The 21,179-nt window shown below is 41.5% G+C and overlaps 1 protein-coding gene across 1 annotated transcript in view; it reads right to left on the bottom strand.

Annotated features, from left to right (window-relative positions):
• unc13a (unc-13 homolog A (C. elegans)) overlaps nucleotides 1-21,179 on the bottom strand; it is a 44,051-nt gene that overhangs the window by 19,088 nt on the left and 3,784 nt on the right. The window contains exons 2-26 of the mRNA XM_040128764.1: nucleotides 19,726-19,755; nucleotides 19,511-19,610; nucleotides 17,834-17,951; nucleotides 16,947-17,070; nucleotides 16,189-16,259; nucleotides 15,901-15,955; nucleotides 15,123-15,152; nucleotides 14,401-14,596; nucleotides 13,261-13,380; nucleotides 10,679-11,491; nucleotides 9,870-9,963; nucleotides 8,603-8,649; nucleotides 8,338-8,416; nucleotides 6,744-6,749; nucleotides 6,387-6,461; nucleotides 6,070-6,289; nucleotides 4,781-5,008; nucleotides 4,350-4,491; nucleotides 3,622-3,791; nucleotides 3,334-3,449; nucleotides 1,977-2,140; nucleotides 1,709-1,862; nucleotides 1,404-1,472; nucleotides 1,052-1,141; nucleotides 562-696 (exon numbers count right to left, since the gene is read on the bottom strand). Coding sequence (XP_039984698.1) covers nucleotides 562-696; nucleotides 1,052-1,141; nucleotides 1,404-1,472; nucleotides 1,709-1,862; nucleotides 1,977-2,140; nucleotides 3,334-3,449; nucleotides 3,622-3,791; nucleotides 4,350-4,491; nucleotides 4,781-5,008; nucleotides 6,070-6,289; nucleotides 6,387-6,461; nucleotides 6,744-6,749; nucleotides 8,338-8,416; nucleotides 8,603-8,649; nucleotides 9,870-9,963; nucleotides 10,679-11,491; nucleotides 13,261-13,380; nucleotides 14,401-14,596; nucleotides 15,123-15,152; nucleotides 15,901-15,955; nucleotides 16,189-16,259; nucleotides 16,947-17,070; nucleotides 17,834-17,951; nucleotides 19,511-19,610; nucleotides 19,726-19,755 — 3,446 coding nt within the window. The remainder of the gene's footprint in view (nucleotides 1-561; nucleotides 697-1,051; nucleotides 1,142-1,403; nucleotides 1,473-1,708; nucleotides 1,863-1,976; nucleotides 2,141-3,333; nucleotides 3,450-3,621; nucleotides 3,792-4,349; nucleotides 4,492-4,780; nucleotides 5,009-6,069; nucleotides 6,290-6,386; nucleotides 6,462-6,743; nucleotides 6,750-8,337; nucleotides 8,417-8,602; nucleotides 8,650-9,869; nucleotides 9,964-10,678; nucleotides 11,492-13,260; nucleotides 13,381-14,400; nucleotides 14,597-15,122; nucleotides 15,153-15,900; nucleotides 15,956-16,188; nucleotides 16,260-16,946; nucleotides 17,071-17,833; nucleotides 17,952-19,510; nucleotides 19,611-19,725; nucleotides 19,756-21,179) is intronic.

The raw sequence follows: 21,179 nt of genomic DNA on the forward strand, positions 1-21,179 counted from the left end.
CAGACTGGGTCAGTTCTGCCAACAACCAGAGGTAGAGACAGAGCAACACTACTTGCTATAGTGTAGTCTTTACTGTATAAAGAGATAAGAGCCACGTTTTATTTAGCGAATTATAACTCAAATATAGAGCATTTGACATGCTCTCAGACCAAAATAAAATTCAATATTTACTTGGGGGAAAAAAATAACAGTCATCTCAGTCTGAGGTAAAACCAATAAAACAACACACAAAAATATTCTGAGCTCCCTAAAAATCTTCCCTGTCTTTTTGATCACATATTTAATTTTTTTTTTTCTTAAATTGTTTGTCTGCAACAATTTTTTAAAAATTTTATTCAATTGTAGAGAATGTAGCTTTGTGCAAGAAATTTGTGTGTCTCTTATTTTCTTACACTATGAACTATTATACTTACATGACCTTTGGCAATGCTGCACTTAATTATGGTCATGCTAATAAACAAATCTGAATTTGAAAATTTTGAGGCAGAGAGAGAGAGAGCGAGAGAGAGAGAGACTTTCACTCACACCTACACAGACAGTCAATTTATTGCTGCTTCTTACCGGGTCTGTCTGATACTCGCGGCTGTAGAGCTCATGACAGTTATTAAAGATGTACTCGTAAGTGGAGTTGAGACAGGCTTTGACACAATCCTTCACTACCTGACTGGCTCTGGGTGGAGACTGAAGTTCCTGGACCTGAACACACACATAAAGAGAGAGGGAGACAGTTAAAATGGGACAAGTGACTGGCTCATTAATTCACCAGACTATGGCACTTCAGAGTTGTTTTCATGGTCATCTTGGTGAAAAAAGGCAAAGAAAATATGATTCTTTCTTGAAATTCAGGTTAATTTTAAGACTAAATACTCTGAACACCAAATAAATAGAATTATGCTTTTTATATGAGTTAAAACTCCCGAAGAAATTTCGGAGTTCATTACATCCTATATGTGGATCGTATTGAGCAAAATGGCTAATTGGTAGGCTGAGTGCATGAAATACAGTAGACAACCAAAAAGTCTCTGAAGGCAGGTGGAAAAAGGGACTGTACCTTCATTCTGAAGAAAGTGATACTGGTGAGGAGGTCCACTGTGGACTTTAGGTCCTGTAGCCTCTCAGGACTGCTGGCTGGGAAGTTATTCTGCAGTCAGACACAAAAAAAAAAAAAAAAAAAAAAAAAGCGTGTCTTTTGTGTCCATGTGCAAGATCCAGCACAGCCACACCATCTCCACTGCTACCAAACCCTTATTACTGTGTGGGTGGGTGTGCAGTGTTTCAGCGGCCGTCACTCCAATTAACACATCCTTTGTTTTACTGTTTCTCAGAAATATAAGGAGAAAGATTTGCAGATATTATAGAAGAAAATACACGAGTGTAAACGGTGAGATGGAAAGAAATCTTACTCGGTACATGGACAGGTCGATCCTCAGAGAGTTGTGCAGCTGATCTAGAAGTTTGACAAATCGCTCTTTCTGTGGGTATTATAACATATATGATAACAGATTTTAACATAATTAAACATATTGCAGACACACTACACGACTTGATCTATAAAGGCACCGCCATTCAGCACCATGACAAACAAGTGTTTAGTATTTACGGTATTGTAGTTTTTGGATAACTTTGGGAAACAGAAACTATTTTTTAAACAAAAGTGTGACACCTGGTGAATTTATTGCTTCTGCTAAATGTTTCTGGAGTACCTCACCCCAAAGTTAGAAGCAGCAAAGCGGTCAGAGGCAGAGACATTGTTGGTTGCTTGGGTGGTGTGGGCGTAGTAGGCATTGATGTTAGCCAGCAGGGTACTCATCACAGCGGGCACACCTGGGCACATGTACTTAGATGACAGGCAAGCAAAGTGGCTGCAAATGAGGGACAGACATGTAAGCAAACACTGGATAATAACAGCTTACAGAGAGCTTGATGCATGAAAACCAGGTATTTTTTTGAAATAATAATTTCAGACAGTAACATACGTCATTGCCTGGTAGATGGACTCCACTCCATAACGCATGGCAAACTCATCTACAATCTCCTGGGGAGTTTCCTCAAAGTAAACCTTCCATGCATCATCCCCTTTAGCATCAGGGATCTTTACCACACCGTTGTTCTGGATGTCTGTCACATAGTGGAAGAGGTTCTACAGAGAGGAAATATGAAAGATTTAGGCAAAGAAACGAAAGAGATGTATGAAAGATAAGAGGGAGAGGAGCTGGGTTGAACATCTCACATGTCTCTCAGTCGTATTTAAAGCTTACATGCAAATCATTGTACAAAAATAAAGCAGATTTCAACCTCTCAATCGGTTTATCTTTAAATGGCTGTGCTAGATGAATAGCATTTAACTACATTATGAGGCCAGCACAAGGTGCTGTCTTGGTTACTCGGACATTAAGCGTTATGCTGCTTTAAAACATTCTGAGGTGGCTTGACGGTTTATGGCCACTTATGTGCAGCAATAACAGTGGTCATTTGTCTGTTGAGGTTCAGCTAAAGTGCTCTGTTGAGTAATGGGCCGAGTAATGATTCCATACAAGGCTGTGTTTGGTCTACAATCAGTCAGCAAAGTTCTCCGCACAGAGTGATGCAGACTAAAAATGCGTCTGTTGCCTTTACTGCGTGAAGAGGTCTTTACCGTACTAGAGCAAAGCAAACGTCACGGAGTATTAACTAAAGTTTAATTTGGAATGGATCCATTATGGAAGTGAACATCAGTCAAGTAATTTAACCTGTTTGGCATGGTTCATTAGCATGACTTGGCACAGAGATATATGCACAGACACTGATCAAAACAGAATCCTGTATTCATATGTTTTATTTAAATGCCCAATCTGCTTAGTGTGCATTGTACAGGTTCACATATAATACAGACTGTAGAGACTCAAAGACAAGGTCTGCATAATGTTGTGAATATTGTTACGCCAAAAATGAACTGACTGCTACACACTGACTGCAGATTGGGCCTTTAAGTAAAAGCCAAGAAAGAAATATCAAAAGTAAAAGAACAGCCACTTTCAGAGGGAAAAGTTATTAATACAGCAAACTATTTTAATGTTCTAATGTCTTGGGTGGCCTGGAGTTATACTTCTTTGTATGGTAGTTTAAAGTTATACAATTATATGTTATATGGGTTTTTTCTTTATATTAAATGTATATAAACGTAGCAGAGGAAAAATTACAATGTTCCCAAAGACGTAGTAGTGAGATAAAGGTATAAAGTCTCACAAAATGCACGTCATAGCCTAAAAACAATATTGAAGTACAACTCTTGAATAGATGTATTTTATTACTTTCTGCCTGTTCAAACATACAAATGCACACATAATAGCTTACTTCGTGCAAACAGGTGTACTGAACGTGATATGGGGCGACCGTCTCCTCTCCTTTGATCTCTACATTAATGTGCATGCGGATAGCCCCAGACACTGCTGATTTGTCCGTACGCTTGTCTGTGAAGAGCACAAGAAACACAGCAATACAGTTACCAAATTCACTGCTGAAAAAATCTCAATCAGAGAAGTTAAAAGTCACTCAACCGCAAGGTCGGGGGAACTAATTAAGGTAGTGAGGAGCTGTAGGATTAGTGCAGTATAAGTGACATGCAGTATAAATTCAACGGACCGAGATTGTACCACACGTCCATCTCTCCACTCAGAGTGCGAACCTCGATGATGGTTTGACCCAGGAAGTCATCTGACTCCCGCTTGAACTTCTGCTTCACACGAGACTTAATGTCATCATCCTCATCCCACACTCGCACCTTGATGCGATCTGAGGAGTTGTGACACTCACTACAGAGACATAAACAGAGAATGAGCCACAGTTCACATTGACGGTTGGCCAAGAAGACCAGATGCATTACTATTTGAGTCTTTAAATATGAAATTGGAAACATAAAACTTAATGTTAAACAAATTAAAATCAATTTTACTTTATCAACAGAAAGCAGATAAAAACTTTTAACTCCAACACTGCAACAACTAGACCTCCAAGGTTTACTGGATCGACAAAAAAATAACCAACACACCTGATAACTGATTAAAAATTTAAGTCATTCATCAAGAAAAAATGACAAACATTTGCTGTTTTCAGCCTTTCTGTTTATATAATTGTAAATGTAATACAATTTTAACTGTTTTTTTGGCAAAAAGAACCAATTTGGAGATGTCACCTTGGGCTCTTAGAAATTGTGATTAACATTTTCAAATAATATCCGACATGTATTGGCTGAACGATAAATCAATTAGGTGGAAAAAATAACCAAAATATTACCTGGTAATGAAAATAATCATTAATTGAAAACTTAAGTACGACAAATCTCACGTTTTTTTCAAGAGGCCTCAACTCACAAATTAAATGTCTCCTCCCAGACAGGGTTGAGGTTGCCGTAGATGGTCTTGGTCCTCTTTTTGGTTTTTCCCACCTGGACAGTGACATAAGGATCACTGGAACCGGTTTTATCCTTGGCTTGTAGACCCTGGGCACACAACACTAGGAGGAGGGAAAAAGGCCAAGCTGGTCAGCCACTCTGTGTGTGTGTGTGTGTGTTTGTGTGTGTTTGTGTGTGTCTGGATGCAAACAGATGCCTCTTAACTCATCTGACCTTCTGCTCTATTGCCCCACAAACGCTCCCCGTGCTCTCTTCATGCAAACGGCAGCTTGTCTCTTTGTATAGACACAAACATCTGACATGTGCTGTCACCTCTGACTTTGATGTTCACAGTGTTGGCCAGCTCCCTTGAAAGCTACTGTGCTGTACTGAATGTAATTCCCCTCTCACCTGTGATGCTGATCTTGGCCGACCATTTGGAGGTGCCATCGAGAACGCTCTGTTTGATCTGCTTCATCTGGGTGACGTGGCTTGACTTGGGGACGGTGAACACTTCCTGAATGAGTTCAAATATTTCTGGTTTGTTCCTCTCACGGATTTTCATGCGGTCCTTAAGAACCATGATGATGTTTTGGGTTCGGTCCTCTGCACCATGTTTGGAGCTCTTCTCCGCTGCCCCTGGTTAGTGGGACAATTAAGAAAAGGATCAGATATGTAAAAGCATAAAGAAATTATCTGCCATGAGAGGTCTATGGCTTTTAGTTCCCATATGGTTATAAGTTATGACATTGACGGAGACGTTTGCATTCTGCAACTTTAAAAATATTGGAAAATGGGAAAATTAATTCAGAGCAGAGAAGAAGACTGTGGAGGTGATGAAAAACTTGGTTATAATTCATGAATGAGAGGCAGACACATTTGCAGAGCTATAAAATGCTGTGTAAAAGAGAGATGAAAAAGAGAGGTGGATGCCAACAAAAGATAAATGGCTTTTAATATCGTCTCAAGAAAACAAGGAAAATAAGAAAGTAGGAGTGAGGGGAGAAGGAAGAGGAGGTTGGTGCTGACAAATAGAGATAAGAGGAAATAGATGGACCAGATAGTTTACTCTTATTAATAAAAAAAAGCAGCAGTATAACAGAAAGAAGTCTAAAACTGTCAATAAATGGTTGTTCAGCTCCTGTAAATATTTTTACGCTATTTTTTAGAATCCTTTCTCACTGAACACTACATAATTACAATTTATGCTTTAGCCATATATCCCAGAATCTTATTGGCTATTTAAAGCCAATTTAGGCCAAGCAGCAAATATATAATTGCACATTCAAAAGGAATAGTTTGGGGAAATACACCTATTCCCTTTCTTGTCGAGAGTTAGATGAGAAGATCGATACCACTCTTAAATCTGTACTGTAAATATGAAGCTAGCAGCCCGTTAGTTTAGCTAAGCATAAAGACTGGAAAAAGCTAGCCTGGATCTGTCCAAATGTTACAAAATCCATCATCCAGCACCTCTTAAGTTTACTGATTATCACCTTGTATCCCAATTGTTTAATCCATATAAAAACCTAAGTGTAAAAAAATGAATAACTTTTTGACAGAACCATGCTAGCTGATTCACTCTCTCCTATCATTATGCTAAGCTAAGCTAACCACCTGCTGGCTCCAGCTACATGTTTATCACACAAACAGGAGAGTGCTATGAATCTAAAATGGGGATTTTCCAACATTTCTCTTACTTTGCAGACAGTCAGCATTGAGTAGATCTTGGCACTTTTCATGGCATTTGACCCCACACTCGGTGCAGCGCATGCCCTGGCGAGCAATGCCCCACAGCAGTCCCTCACACTCGTAGCAGTAAGTAGGGGTAGTGGCTGTCCACACCTCAAAATTATGCGGGGTGGTGCAGGAGATGGGATAAATGAGGGCCTGAAGGGTCTTCTTATAGACATGACTCTTCTACACAGGCATAGAGGACAGAAGAGCAGGGTCAGAAGAGATAGCCTTTTGGCATGACGTGATATAATTTGATTTAATATTGTGAGTGAGTACTGACCAGTTCCTCATTATGCAGGGTGCTGGACGTCAGGGCCGAGGTGATGCCGGCTTTCCTGGAGTTCTGAACCAAAGACTGCGTGACAGGATCGAGAAGGGGTCATTTCTCTCAGCTCACACTTTAGTATCTTATTTTATTTTATCATGACAAATCTCAGCGTAGCCTATGAGTAAAATGTGTATTATTACAATCTCTCTGGCAATGTTTTCTTGAATAGTTACAACAAACTAGAGGTGACCGCTGAAGAATTTATAGTGCCTCCTTTTTAAGAGTGACCAACTTGCTGGTGAGACTAGAAAACTAGTATACCCTCATAATATTAGTGTTTTTAGAGCAAATGGTGTTGTTGTTACTCACCATAGCCTGTGGCAGTGAAGTGAACGTGGGAGGAACAAGGGAGAGATTTAATATTAGAAAAAGGCAAGAAAGAGAAGAGAATTTCCACAGAGAATTAAAAAAGCAATAGAGATGTCGAGAAACTGATGTATTGATTGTGCATTCGGTGTAGTCTTTGTTATTAAACATGAATCCACAATAGAAGCATAGTGGGAGAGAATCAAACTACGTGAATCTACAGCCAGATGTGGAGACTTGAAGGGTGAGGAAGCAACAGCTGCAACCAGACTTGAGTATCTGATATCTGAACAAAATGGCCTGTGATCACTGCTCATACAACCAGGACCCCACCCTGTCTGACCAATTACCTGAGACACTCTGACAAGTCGTGAGTGTGTGTATGTGAATGAGATGAAGAGAAACATAGGTGCACCTGCTTGTGACTGTCTGTCACTACGTAGTGGCTGTTACTGTGTGAAAGCAAGACTTATTAATGAGGACAGTCATCCAAGATAGTTACTTGTGTGTGGTAATGTTTGGGTCTGGCGTGTTTTCACAGTGATCTTTGCCTGGCAGTTGATATAAAGAGCCAATGTGCTGTCCTTTTTCAAGGCTACACTGCAAAGTGTATTTTTGTATTAAAACAGCAGTTTTAACATTTTGGGGAAAAACGCTTATTTGTTTTCTCGCCGAGCTGTTAAAGGCTACACCCAGTTAGCTTAGGTTAGCACAAAGACTGGAAACAGGCAGTAAAACAACTAGCCTGGTTCTGTCTGAAGGTTATCAAGCTAATTGTTTTCCCCTGCTGCTAATCTCAATGCTAAGCTCAGCTAACCAGCTGCTGGCTGTAGCTTTATTTACTGAGTGGACAGATACGATAATGGTGACCATCTTTTCTAAAAAATTCCCAGAAAGAAAGAAAACAAACGTATTTCCCAATATGCCAAAGGTTTCCTTTAAGGTTTTCTTTCATTTGTCTTTCTGAATAGAAACACATTATACTGATACTGTGTACTTCTATCCATATCCCGAGCTCAAAGTGTATCTACGTATACATGCTAGTAGAATTTCAGTGTCCTGTCATTTTAACAAAGGCAGAAAATTTATAATGATGATAAGACACTCAAAGAAAGTGACTTGTACACGTGAGTTACAGGTTCCTCCAGTGGATTTAGGTTTTTCAAAGTCACATCACTAGTGAGGCAGTGTCAGGGAGGCATGGAGATGATGGCAGGATTGGGTTATGATAAGGTCTGCTATATAACAGCATCTGGCAGACATCAGTGTCAGCCAGTGGCCTCTCAGCCCTGCGGCTTGCCCTGTCATGCTGAAACAGCAGGGAAATGTATTGTCTGTAAGCACAGTAGATGTAGTGCAGTGGGCTAAAAGACAGAGAGGAAGAGGAGGAAAGCACAGGAGAAATGAATAAAAGAACAATACAGAGAATAAGATAAGACAGCAAAAAGAAAGCAAAGAATACGAAGATAAACAGAACAGGAGTAGCTATAGTACATGAGAACACTGACTGTTGAGCTGAGTGATAGATGGACTGGGGACTGGGGAGATGTGAGACACTTAGTCAGGGGAATATAAAGAGATTATCACAGAAACTCACCAGATCTCTGACCAGAGGCATAGCTTTCCTTTTCCTGAGGTCTGGCATGCTGTCAATACTATACAGAGCGCCACCCATCCTGGAGACATAACATGCACATAGCAGGATTCAGCATCCCTTATTTTTGTAGCTACAATTGTTAACTAGAACTTGGACACGACAATTCAATTAGACAATAAAAGCATGAAGACCATGGGCTTGGCTTTTGGTTGGTAAGTAATATATTTTCAATGACTGTGGTAGCAACAGCGTCTTGGTAACTTACCCTGCTGATAAAAGCAGAGAGGCAATCCCAACACTTTCTCCTCGGGCCTGTGGAGTAAGAGAGAGATGAGATGAGAGAGAAAGGCGAGCAGGGTGCCATAAGAGCTGGGTCTGGAAAAATGGGAAGCATAGCATTTTATAGGACCTTACATATACTGTCGTTTATACTGAGAAAAACAAAATCAAGAGATATTGCATGGTGTTTCTTAGCAAAAAGCAATATTTCATGGTGAGTTCACTAGTAGCTGTTGCAACAATAACTGAAAGTGTTCCCAGAATTCAGAAAATGAACAATACAACAGTGGTACAAGTGGGAGATAGAAAGAAAATGGGGGAGATGACGAAAGTGGTATAGCTGATTTGCTGAGATGTGCCTTTCTTAGTGAGTGTGGTGATTACTGACATCAGCGGTGGCTTGTCTGTGCTTGAGGGTCATAGTAAAAGTAGATTACAGCCAGATGGCTATCTGTGTAATCATTCTTCTAATTCAATCTGCTCTGTTATTGAAAGACACGTTCCTTGTCTGCCTGCCTGTTCAGAGAATGACACACAACGCTGATACAGACGTCACACCAAAGCACACAAATAACCCTGATTGGTTTTAATGTCAGGCTTTGAAAAGCAGGCTCACAGCAGCTTCCTATGTGTTGCTTGGCTCTCCATTAATATCTATGAGCTATACAGGATACATACAATATAAGTTAGACTGATTAACACACTATTGCCCACACCCACCTGAGAGTCTGCTCCAGCCATGGGTAATCAGAATGGACTACATGCAAATCGCTATGAGGATGGCAAACAACTGAAAAGAAAATAATGAAACGGCAAAACAATACAAGGGGTAAACAGAAACTATTGAATAAACACAAGACAATACAGTATAATCCACAACAATAACCAAAAGCTGGGAAAAACGGTGGACCAGTCAACAAAAAGCTGGAAAAAAAACACGGTAAGAGTAGGACATGTAGGGACTGATGCAACAAGTCAGTGAGCTCAAATAGTATTTTTATGAATTAAAGCAGAACAAAACAACTGAGTAAACATACTGTAATACCCACTTTTAAGAGCACAGGCATTCATCTGGCATGAATGGATGCAAACACACACACACACACACACACACACACACACACACACACACACACACACACACACACACACACACACACACACACACACACACACACACACACACACACACACACACACACACACACACACAAACACACACACACACCCACACACAAAGAGACAGGCTGTACCTCTTGCAGCTGTAGTCGCACTCTACTGAAAAGTCGAAGCCAGTTGGCTTTGGCTCTGGCAGGACCAGGTTCCATGATTTCTCTCTTTGGGAAGCTAAAAGAAAGATTTTCAAAGTTATTTAGATATGTCTTAGTATGTGCTCTATTAGCTAATGTACTGAAAGTACAGTAATTATCGAGATAACTATCATTGACTAATATTAGTAAACACTTTAAAGGGGCACTCCAATGAGTTTGCACACAGGCATTCCAGCGTTTTTAAGGGCTTCATCCATACTCGGGGGAAAAAGTAAGAATATCTCAGACTCTGCTGCTTCGACATTGATCATTCGTTCTTTAATGCGTCTCTTGCAAGTCACTCAACTATGTGGAGGTGCAATATTAAATTGCCAGAGCAGCCCTTTAACTGGATTATTAGCTATGATTTCCTCTTTGAATCTAGTCTCAAGGAAAAGTAATATTTGCAGCAGACGGGTGTGTAGAAGAAAACATGATGATTAAAAAAATGCAGATAACTTTTAAGCTTTTATTAGGTATTTTATCAAAATGCTACTGGTTTATCTGAAGGAGTCTGAGTTATGTTTTCCTATCCCTTCCCCTTCCTTTTTTACCCCTTCCCTGATTTTTCTGTGTTTCTCTTTTAGATAATTAACTGTTGGTTGTCGTCTGTTGAAGTATGTATATATACTGTATGTGCTTATTGTTACTTGAATAAGGTGCCATGTGAATGTCTTAGTACCAAAATTTAGCTAACTTAGTGTTGATAGTGTGGGAAAATTTATTTTTGTCCTCTATGAAGCAGTGTTCACCTTGGAACAGGAAGCTGCTCTGTTTTCTCTTCGGGAGCTGGAGGGACGCTCTCTGCTGCTGGAGGCTGCTCAGAGGGTCGAGAGTCCTCCAATAGTGCCTCAGATTTGGGCTCAGGCTCAAGGAGCTTGGTATCTGGAGCTGGAACCTGTGATGCAGTTGTAGGGGTGGACGTAGTGGTGGCAGACATATCTGGCTGTGAGAGTGCAAACGGAGGTTTGGTGGAGTCCATACTGAAAGGGGGTAACGTGTCGTCCTTTGAGACTGGAGGTAGAGCAGGAGCTGTGCCTGAGGGCTGGAGCTGATCATGGGCCACCTGCTGCTGATGCAATGATGCCTGCTTCTCCAGTGGTGGCCTGGCGGAGGACAGACCATCAGAGGGCGGCATCAGGGTGGGGGCAGTGCTTGTGGGTGTGGGGGTGTAGGGCGGTTCCTGGTCTTCACTGAGTGTGCCGTCAAGTGGATACATATCTTCATCTTCCTCATATGGCATCTCCTCCTCATCTTCATAGTTGTACTCTCCTTCCTCCCCATACATGTCTCCCTCGTCTTCATCATACAGCGCCCCCTCCTCCCCTCCGTCTTTGAGGTAGCCTCCCTCGTCGCTGTAGACGCCTTGGTGGTCTTCACCATCCCAGCCTGGGGAATCCTCTTTGCCATAGCTGACCGAGGAGTGGCAGGAGTGGTAGGAGTCGTTTTCATCATAGAACTCCGAACCTCGCAAGCTCTCGCCATCCTCAGGAACAAACTCCTCACTGAGCTGAGAGCTGCCTCGACTCAACTCGCCTGATGAGGCGTAGCGACTATCTGTGGGACTAAAGGGAGGGGGAGATGCAGACACCTGTTACGTAAACACACCCACACGGGTTTAAAATTAACTATAGGACTTCCAAGAGTTGTACGATAAGGAGTTTGGCTGTCACAGTGACATTTAAGAAACTCGTGTTTGGGCCAGGGAGGGAGACAGCTAAGGGAAAAGAGGAGTGACTTTAAACCAACTAATCAGGAAACTAAGAGCAGGGGATCAGACTGGTGATGCATCTATGTAACTGTGAGGGGAATCATCTGTTTAGTAACGGGAAAGGATACTATGGATACTAGTTCACTCACAAGTTAATACAGAAAAACACACCATACAAAATCACATGATTAGAAAAAGCTTAAGAACACATTTTTAATAGATAAAGATATAAATAGGCCTATTCAAATGAAAGAGAAGGAACCTGGAGAAGCTGAGGGCCTTATTAGCCTGGCAGACCAAAAAAAGTCTCTTTCCGTAGATAAAATAGTAAATAATATTTATTCCAAATGATGAATGAGGCTATTAGACACTGAGACAGACCATGAGTCGTGGAGAGATTTGAGACACATACGAAAACAATTTCTTACACACACACACAAACACACACGCGCACACACACACACACACACACACACACACACACACACACACACACACACACACACACACACCGACCTACATACACACACACACACACACACACACACACACACACACACACACACACACACACACACACACACACACACACACACACACACACACACACACTCACACACACTTTATTGTTTCGTCTCTATTGATTACAGTCATGTTGGTTCAATAATGCATAGTGCAGGAGCAGTAAAGGAGGATTTTTGTATAATGGCTTTGCGCTGTGAAACACAGGGAATACACACGTATGGATTAATGGACACAAACACTCAATTACAACACCCCTTTTCTTTGCTATTCATCACCTATCTCACAATCTCTCTCTCATCCAACACAAAGACTTGACACAGACAGTAACAAATGTTGCATAATGCTTGAGTCTAAATACATGTCTGTCCTTTTTCTCAGAAAAGAATAATAAAAATAAAAAAAAACATGATGAAACGAAAAGGAAAATGAACAACTCTGTCTTGGCCTCTCTGCTTGGGCCCCATTATTGGGTTGATGGCCTTCTGCTGTCTCACAAATGGAAATTAAATGTGTATAATTACCAAGTATGGGACACCAAGAATAAGGCTGTAATCACAGGCTACCACCACAACAGAAGCACACATACACACACACACACACACACACACACACACACACACACACACACACACACACACACACACACACACACACACACACACACACACACACACACACACACACACAGATTCAAGCAGACAGTTCCACAAACTCCAACCAACAATTAAACCTCTCTGTTTTTGACTGTTATGAAACAACACACACTCAATCATTCACCCACACACATAAACAGAAAACTGCACAGAACTTACAAGGGTTTAAAAATGGAGAAGATGAGCATGATACATTATAGGTGATACTGATTTGTGATTCTTCACCAGGAACACAGTAAAGATAGATGCAGGACCAGTAGTTTTCTATAAAAAATACAGAATATATACATATACAGAAATAGGGTAAGAGCGCATGCATGCAAGCACAGCGAGCGAGGAGGACGGGACAAGTCCACCACTGACGTCACAGCGAGACGGAGTCACAGGCCGGAGCAAGAGGAAGAAGAGGAGGAGGAGGATTTGGAAAGGAGGTACAGAGACCCACCTATCGGACAGTGAATGTCTACTGTCTAGAGAATACTGACGACTGGTGCGCCGGCTCGACCCTGAGCCGGAGTCGATATCGCTGCGCCCATTGGTGGCAGAGTCTAAACTATCATAGCGTCTGGTAAGAGGAGCAAGGGAGGGAGGTAGGGAGGAGGGAAGAGGTGGAGAGGAGCATCAGTAGAGCTCAGTGCAAATCTTTCAAAGAAAGCTCTAACCAAACTGGGCCGCTGCACTGCCTGGATAGAGGCCATGTTCACAATTTTTCGAGTCTGTCTTAAAACAACAGTCAGGCGCCTGTATGATCACTGAAACAGTTTTTCTTGCTGTAATCCTTCCTCATGTGCACACCTGACTATTGTTTTGAGACAGACTTGAAAAATTGCAAACCTATCCTTTAGGCTACTACACAAAGACCTCTCTCACTGAGGTTGAGCACTTGAAGATTTATTCTACCCATCAAAAGTCAAACTTTCTGTTTCAGCTTTTCTGAGCAATGCATGAGTTTGATCATCTGCCGCCTTTAAAAGCATGTTAAAAAAATCGTCAGAGATACTGTTAATCCACAAATTCATTTATTGTCTGCACAAGTTAGCGCAGAAGAGATCACATGGGGTTTCTGATGCTAACACACTCAACATGCACACAAAGATGCAGGCACGCACACACGCATTCACACAGAATAGATAACCACATAGGCCCACTTCATACATGACCTGTATACAAGAAGTGTGTGACCCAGCATGCTTGTATACACTGAGGCCAGGGTTATTCTCTAGAGGAGGAGAGCACAGTGGGACAACATGTTACCATGTACGACACAGTAAAACAAAACGAGGCCGCAGGGGCTCAACTGTCTCAGGGCTATATGCTAGACTCCAAATGGATTTATTCATAAAGGAATATCTTGTTTAAGATGGGGAGTGTGATATTGCATTCTCAACATTAAACGATTTTGTTCCTTTGGTGTTTTTTCTTCCCATCTCCCAAAAACCAAGCCTTTCTCCCTCTTAGGTTTGCTGATGCATTTTGACAACCCCCCTAGTAATCTCATGGGTGCACATAAGCAATTAGACTCAAGAAAAAGAAACTACTCTGCTTTAGTTGTGGCTATGTAGTGGCTGTAGTGTGTGCTTGTTACCTCATGGCTCTGTGGTCATATTCCAGCTCATGGATGTCGTCGTTGTAGGAGTGTCTGTAGTGCTGGTGTCTCATGGGATACTGGTGCATGGAAGCATTGGGTTGAGAGGTGGTGTAGTAGGGAGGCGGGATGCTGTTACTGGTCTCGCTGCGGTAGTCACTGTCCCTGTCATCCACAGCACTATCTGGGTCCTCATCTGTTCAGCGGGAGATGGGACAAAAAGAGGGAGCGAGAAAACAATGATAGTAAAAATTGTATTACACGGTATTTTCAAATTATTTTATTGCTTTTCAAGTTTTGACCTACAAAAGTGGGATTTTCAGGACAGTTTATATAACATTAGACAAGGTGTCATCAGTGGAACAAATGCTAAACTGACTTTCAACTACTTTTTATGTGTCCTCACATTCTGATTTTCACTGAACATGGCAAAATAAGATGAGGCAAACCAAACAAACAAATGCAAATAATTTGTTATGGTTATTTCTTTTATTGTGACTTTATTTAATTCAACTCTAACAGCTTCACGTTAAAATCCACTGGGAGAATATGGATTCATGCAGAAAGGAAGTTCAGACAGGATGTCTTGAGAAAAAAAAAAAAGTTATGGCAGCTAATGGTTTCTGAAGAAAACTGCACAAGATCATCACATTAGCTGAGACGTGGACAATAAATACAGAATTACTCCAAGTCATTAGCAGAGGCGCATGAAAGAAACTTACTTTGCTGATCTCCCCACAGACTCCAATTACCTGCAAGGAGATAAAGGGTTGGAAAAACCAAATTAGGTTTGCGCCACAAATTAAACACATCATCAGTCCACAAAGCCAGGTAAACAGACATGTAGAGATATAAAGCCCCGAGAAGTAATTATTTTAGAATGTAAATTTGAATACAGAGAGTTCATAAGTGAGGTAAATCAGTGTGTATGTACATGTGTGTGAGTAAAGAAAAGCACAAGGTCTTTAGAGAAGCTTAGATCAAAATCAGCTTTTGTTTAAATGCTGTTGGCCTTGAGTAACTAAGAACAGGAAACACTCACATGCTGTATCCTCTCCACACACACAAGCATCGTGCCACTACTTTCAACAGATTTATACTATACACACTTATCCACCCTGTGTCATCATCACCAGACAGACAGGCAGGCAGGCAGGCAGGCAGGCAGACAGAAGGACAGACAGGCACTCAGGGAGGGTGGTGTGTGTCTGACGACCCAGCGTACGTCAGTTCACATTCATTACACATCTAGCACCAATATATTCTAGTGCTCAGGCAGGCCTGCATGCATGATTCTTCACATCAGCATTCCTCCCTCCCTCCACCCCGTCTTTGCCTCATCTATCAACCTCATTTCAACCTCCTGTCTAATCCTGTTCTCAATAAGTCAGAGCAATGGAGCAGAGGGAGTGGGGAGAGGAAAAACAGGAGGCATAAAAAGGACACACGTAGGAGACAGTACAGGAGGAGGTGGACACAGAGGAGGCTGGTGACACTCACAGCACTGTGTGGATGGCGCATGTAGTGGTCGCTCCTGTTCCTCTTGATAGGCATACTGAGGAAAAAAACAACAACGACAGACATCTCAGAAAATTCACTTCCTCTGTGGTAAATTGCTGGTAAAAAATATTGACTCTGGCAACTCTGCTGTCATTGATTACAGAGAGTACGGGCAATGACAAAAGAAGAGAATGAAAAAGGTTGTGAAAGAAAATATTTTAAGGAGGAAGGAATAAATAGATGGCGCCAAGAGAGTGATGGGAATGTGGCCAAGAATGAATTCCTTACATCTTGATCTCTCATGGCATTAAGTTGTTCAAGTTTCTTGGCCCAGTATCTGGCCTCTTCTTCTGGAATGTCTGCAGCACACAACAAAAACACCTCATATAATACTCTGCTCTGCAAATCAAATATTGGACATTATGTACATCTCTCTATCCGTATATAGATTGCTCTAAAAGCACTGGATTAGGTCCAGACAGCAAGCATAATGACCATTTTAAAGTGTAGCATAACACCAGGTTGAAAAGCAGTGATTTTTTTACTTGGGTTGCAGTCGGAAGTGTGCTTTGTCACACCTGTAACCACACCCCGCAGTGATGTCATAGGGTCCCATAGTACACAGTCTTGTACTCAAAAACAAGACTTTCAGGTAATGTCAAGTTATTCTTAAAATTTAATGACAATAGTATAAGTTAGTAGCAGCCATGCTAGCAGTAGTTACAGCGCAAGAAATTGTAAGTAGTAGTAGTAGTAGCATTATATGGTAGCGTTAGTACTGCAATAGTAGAAGTACTGGTAACAGGGGCAGCAGTAGAAGTAGTAGTATTAGTAATAGTGGTACTAGTTATGGTCATTACAATACTAGCGATAGAGACAATAGTAGTTGTACTATCGTAGTAATAGTAGGGCTAATATTGGCAGTAATTGTTCTTCCTTATTATTCATATTCAGTTCAAATACTCTATAAAAAAATTGAACATAAAAAAAGGAACTATACAGATAAAAGCACAAGGCAGAATAAATAAAACTATGAAAGGCCAAACCTAGTGGCAGTTCAAAGCGGGTGTCGAGCAGCAGCCTGTGAAAGGTTGGGTCTTTGGTTCCACAGATCTCATTCTCAGCCATGATCACATTGGAGTCCAGGGTCAGCCACTGACCTGGACCCTCCTGGAAAGAAACGGGGAAGAGGAACATGTCAAGAACAATACTCACTGTACACATAAATAGGCCTTTTAGCCTGCGCTGGAAGGCTGTCATTCCTATTCTGGTCCTAGACCTCTGAATTTCTCTCAACATCAAAACAAATCACAATACACACTTGCTATGCAGTGGTAAATCAATTAAGATATTACTTTTCAACTTGACTTGTTTATAACCTCCATGATTAAGACAACAATTTATCATTTGCTGTTTATATATTTATCATATATGAACACATAGCAAGGACTGATCATGTATACCAACTGTTGTCAACTTCCAACATGGAGGAATAGAATAGAATAGAATTGAGTATTCTGTGAAAAAAGCCCCGATAGGGTCAATATACCTACGAGTGATATTTGGCTGTACAGTTACTCTCTAACAAGTATTTTGGGGAGCACCCATGTAACTTTCCATATATTTTAATGAGCTAAAACCAGGGAAGTAAACACAAACAAATATAAAACACAACTAATTTAAAATACAATATATGGCTGATAGTAATGATATCATACTAATAATTAAAAAGCTCAAAGCACTCTCTGGGTCTAATATAATGACCTTAATTATAATAACAACAAGAGTTACATGTTTTCATAACCCATATGTTGATTTGGGTAATTTAATATTTTCATTCATTCATTGCTCATACCTAGTTGTAAGTGTACAGTGAGTGTAGCCAGTGAAACCTAATTTAAGAGCCAAGGAGAAAAAGGAGGCGGCAGTGTACCTCATTGGACTGCCGTATGCTGCGAAGGGGGATCCATAAGGTGCCCACCATGGTGTCCCAGATCAGCCCTTTATTCCACACTTCCACTGTCAGGCCCAGATCCAGGCGGTTTATTTCACTGCTCAGCAGAAAGAGGAAGAGGCCAGTTAAGAAAAAGAGAAATGAGTTAGGGGATAAAGAAGAGACAAGAGAGTAAAACAATATAGAATATTATAAAGAGCTGAGTGGAGGCAGGGTTGTATGCAGACATTTCACTGCACAGAGAAATACAGTCTATGCCATCAGGAGCTGAACTTAAAGCTGGGGATGGGTATGCACTGTGATTCAATCTGCTGAGGGAAATGACTCACTCAGCATGAGGATGGAAAGAGTAGGTGATTGTCAACCAGGCCGCTGGCAATATATAAGAGAGAGTGCAGATAGGACAACAGATACTATCTATATCTCTGTACGACAAACAAAAGTGAAGTCTGTGCCTCATTTTTCCATCAACCAACAGTCATATACAATATACACAACATATAGATTCATCAGGATTAGCTGACATTTCTAATGGGACTACATATCTGACTGGCAGATTATCACCTCACTAAGCATCTGTCATTGTTGAACTGTGCTTCTTCCCAAGCCCACTGGCCGTCTTAAGTGAATCAAAACCTAATAATAGCCAATAGCCAATAATAGCTTTGATATGAAAATGCAACTTTCTGTGTCCCTGGGAGCCGAAGAAGTAATCTGGAAACTGGCTGAATGGGGTGCTGCTTTATGAAGTGGAGAAAAAAGGACAAGAGGAAAGGAGGAGGAGACTGAGGGATCTAAAGAGAAGGGGAAGAGGGAATGTGCTGCTTTTTTTTTTTTTTGTTTAAAGTTGTGGTTACAGTAAGTAGTTTTTCCTGTCAGGTCGATGTTCTGAAGTTCTGACGTTTTATGAAGCCCGGATGGGGGAAAACCCTATCGGTGTGTGAACTCTGCTGGGGAAGCTCAAACCACAAAAGGGCACATGTCATCGTCTCACTCTCAAAGGGAGAGAGAAAGACAGGAAGCAAGGGGAAAGTAGAGGGGGAAAAAAAGTTCTTTTAGGAAGTAGAAATGTCACAGCTGACCCTGCGGCCATGTGTGTGGCACAACATCTGTTTGCTGAAAATTTAGGCCCCTGAGTGGACAAGTAAAGTAAAAAGCTACTGTGCCAGCAAAGCCAAAGCTGGGAGAAAAGTAAACAGAGAGCTTTATATCTAAAAGAGCACTTCACTGATTTAGCACTGCCTTCCTATAACACTGTTGGGCTCACAATGATTGGCTTAAAAAAATGATAAAAATCGATGCAGTAGAACCAGAGATACCGTCTTTTTTATTCTACACATTCTTTTTCCTTGTCAAAACCTTGCGGCTACATTGCCCACAATGAATTGCACACAGCTGTTTGCCTGTGATTTCTCCGCCACCTGCATAACTTCAGTGAGACGTATGCAACAGTAAGCAATGGTCTGTCAACTAGGGAACTGTATGAAAAAGCCCTCTACCCATACAACCCCAATCATAACTTTGTGGGTCTAAGGGAATGTGAAGAGAGAAAACAACTTAGGGGAAAGTCAAAGAAGAAGAAAGGCGCTAAAGGGGTGAAAGACGTGCTCAGATAATAGGGGGGGTAGAAGACTAGGAGAGAGAAGAAGCACTCACAACATGAAGTCCTGCTCCCAGCACGGCTGACTGCCACGCACAGCGATGGTTGTGCTCTTAACATTCTGCACCTTTAGGGTCACGTATGTGTTAAATTTCTCTGTAAAAAAGTAAAATGCAAATAGCAGTGGTTATGCTGCTGTATGTGTTTAACGAGATTCAATGAAAGTTAGTAACAAATGGATGATCTCAACAGGTGACAGGTCACAACTCACCTTGGGGTCCATCGAGCTTGGCTTTCTTCACTGTAAACAAATTGAGAAAACAATTAAGACATTATTCTAACTACGGAAAAAGTGAGTGAACCTATATTTTCAAACATGCTAGCATGACATTTTTCAAAGACTTCACATGTTCATACTGTAAATACAGCTGTCAGTGAATCCATGAAGGCTAGTCTCGTACCTATGGTTACAGTATCATGTGACTTTACCCTACAGTCCAGGCAGGCCTGTAGCGTACGGTTGGGTGGTGATTGACAGGTGCCTGGCATTTTAATTTTTTTTTGGGGGGTGGGGCTCTTCTCAACCTGGGACTCCAAAATCCTCTATGGGCAGAATGCCAGGATCTCAATATGAAAGACTGCATCTGTTCATCAGGAGATGCCAGGGTCTCTGAGGCCACAAGGACAGTTTGTGCAGGTGACAGCAAAAGGTGATGCCAGGGAGGAGAGTGGCCACATGCCTCATCCTCCCTGAATAATGGATGTGTGTGTACTCCTGCATAGTTGTCAACAGGGTGTGGTGGATAAAAGACTGAGCAGTGCTGCCCTGCTGAGGTGCCAATGCCAGCTCCTCCACACAGGGACCTCTGGAGGTACCAGAATGACTTCTAAAACCACAGTGACGTCAAACGCCTTTTCATTATTCATTCAATCCTGCACCCTGCCGATGCCCAGCATCCCCATGTCCAGCAGTGAGGTATTAATATTCAGAGGTCTGGGTTTTTAATCCCTGCTGATTGCCTCTTTTCACTGATTTTAGGGAGGAAATAGGGGGAATAAGCATCATTTCAAATTAATCTAATAGGCCCTTAACAACAAACCCTTAAAAAATCCTCTGAGCATGTGTGAATGGCTGAAAGAAGAACGACTTTATAATGTACGACCGATAGTCCAATTGTCTAAAATAGAGGGAGCTAGATAAACAAACGCTCCCTGTTATTCAGTCAAGAAAAGCCGAAAAAATTTTGGTTGCAAAAGTGATGCTGACAAAGAAACACATTCTGAGTCATTCTCATCGTCATTGACAGCAGAGCAGGTGTGAGAATCATTGTGGACAAATTTTCTTCTAAAATTAGCATAACCTCAGCAAACCCTTGGGATAATGCTTATCACTTAAATATCGCTCTGATTCATGAGGCAGGTGGCGGAGTAAGTGGTGCGGTGGAGCATGCGATTCTCAGCCCTCTTCAAAGTCAAATCCCCTTCCTGATATTTTAGCTGCTGACAAGGCAGTCACGCCTAAGGGTTGGGGAAGGTTCATTTCCATGGAAGCAATGAATACACATTTGAGAAAGAGGTGTTCAAATGCATTATTTCTTTGCTTTAAACAGACAGTAAATGACAGATGCACCCTGGCTGCACCCTCGCCAACACTCTCCCTCTCCCTCAAACACTGTCCTCTCCTCACCATCACCGCCATCGGTCCTCTCTCACTCTCTCAATCAC

This window comes from Xiphias gladius, chromosome 6 (genome assembly GCF_016859285.1).
Source record: "Xiphias gladius isolate SHS-SW01 ecotype Sanya breed wild chromosome 6, ASM1685928v1, whole genome shotgun sequence".
Lineage (NCBI taxonomy): Eukaryota > Metazoa > Chordata > Actinopteri > Istiophoriformes > Xiphiidae > Xiphias > Xiphias gladius.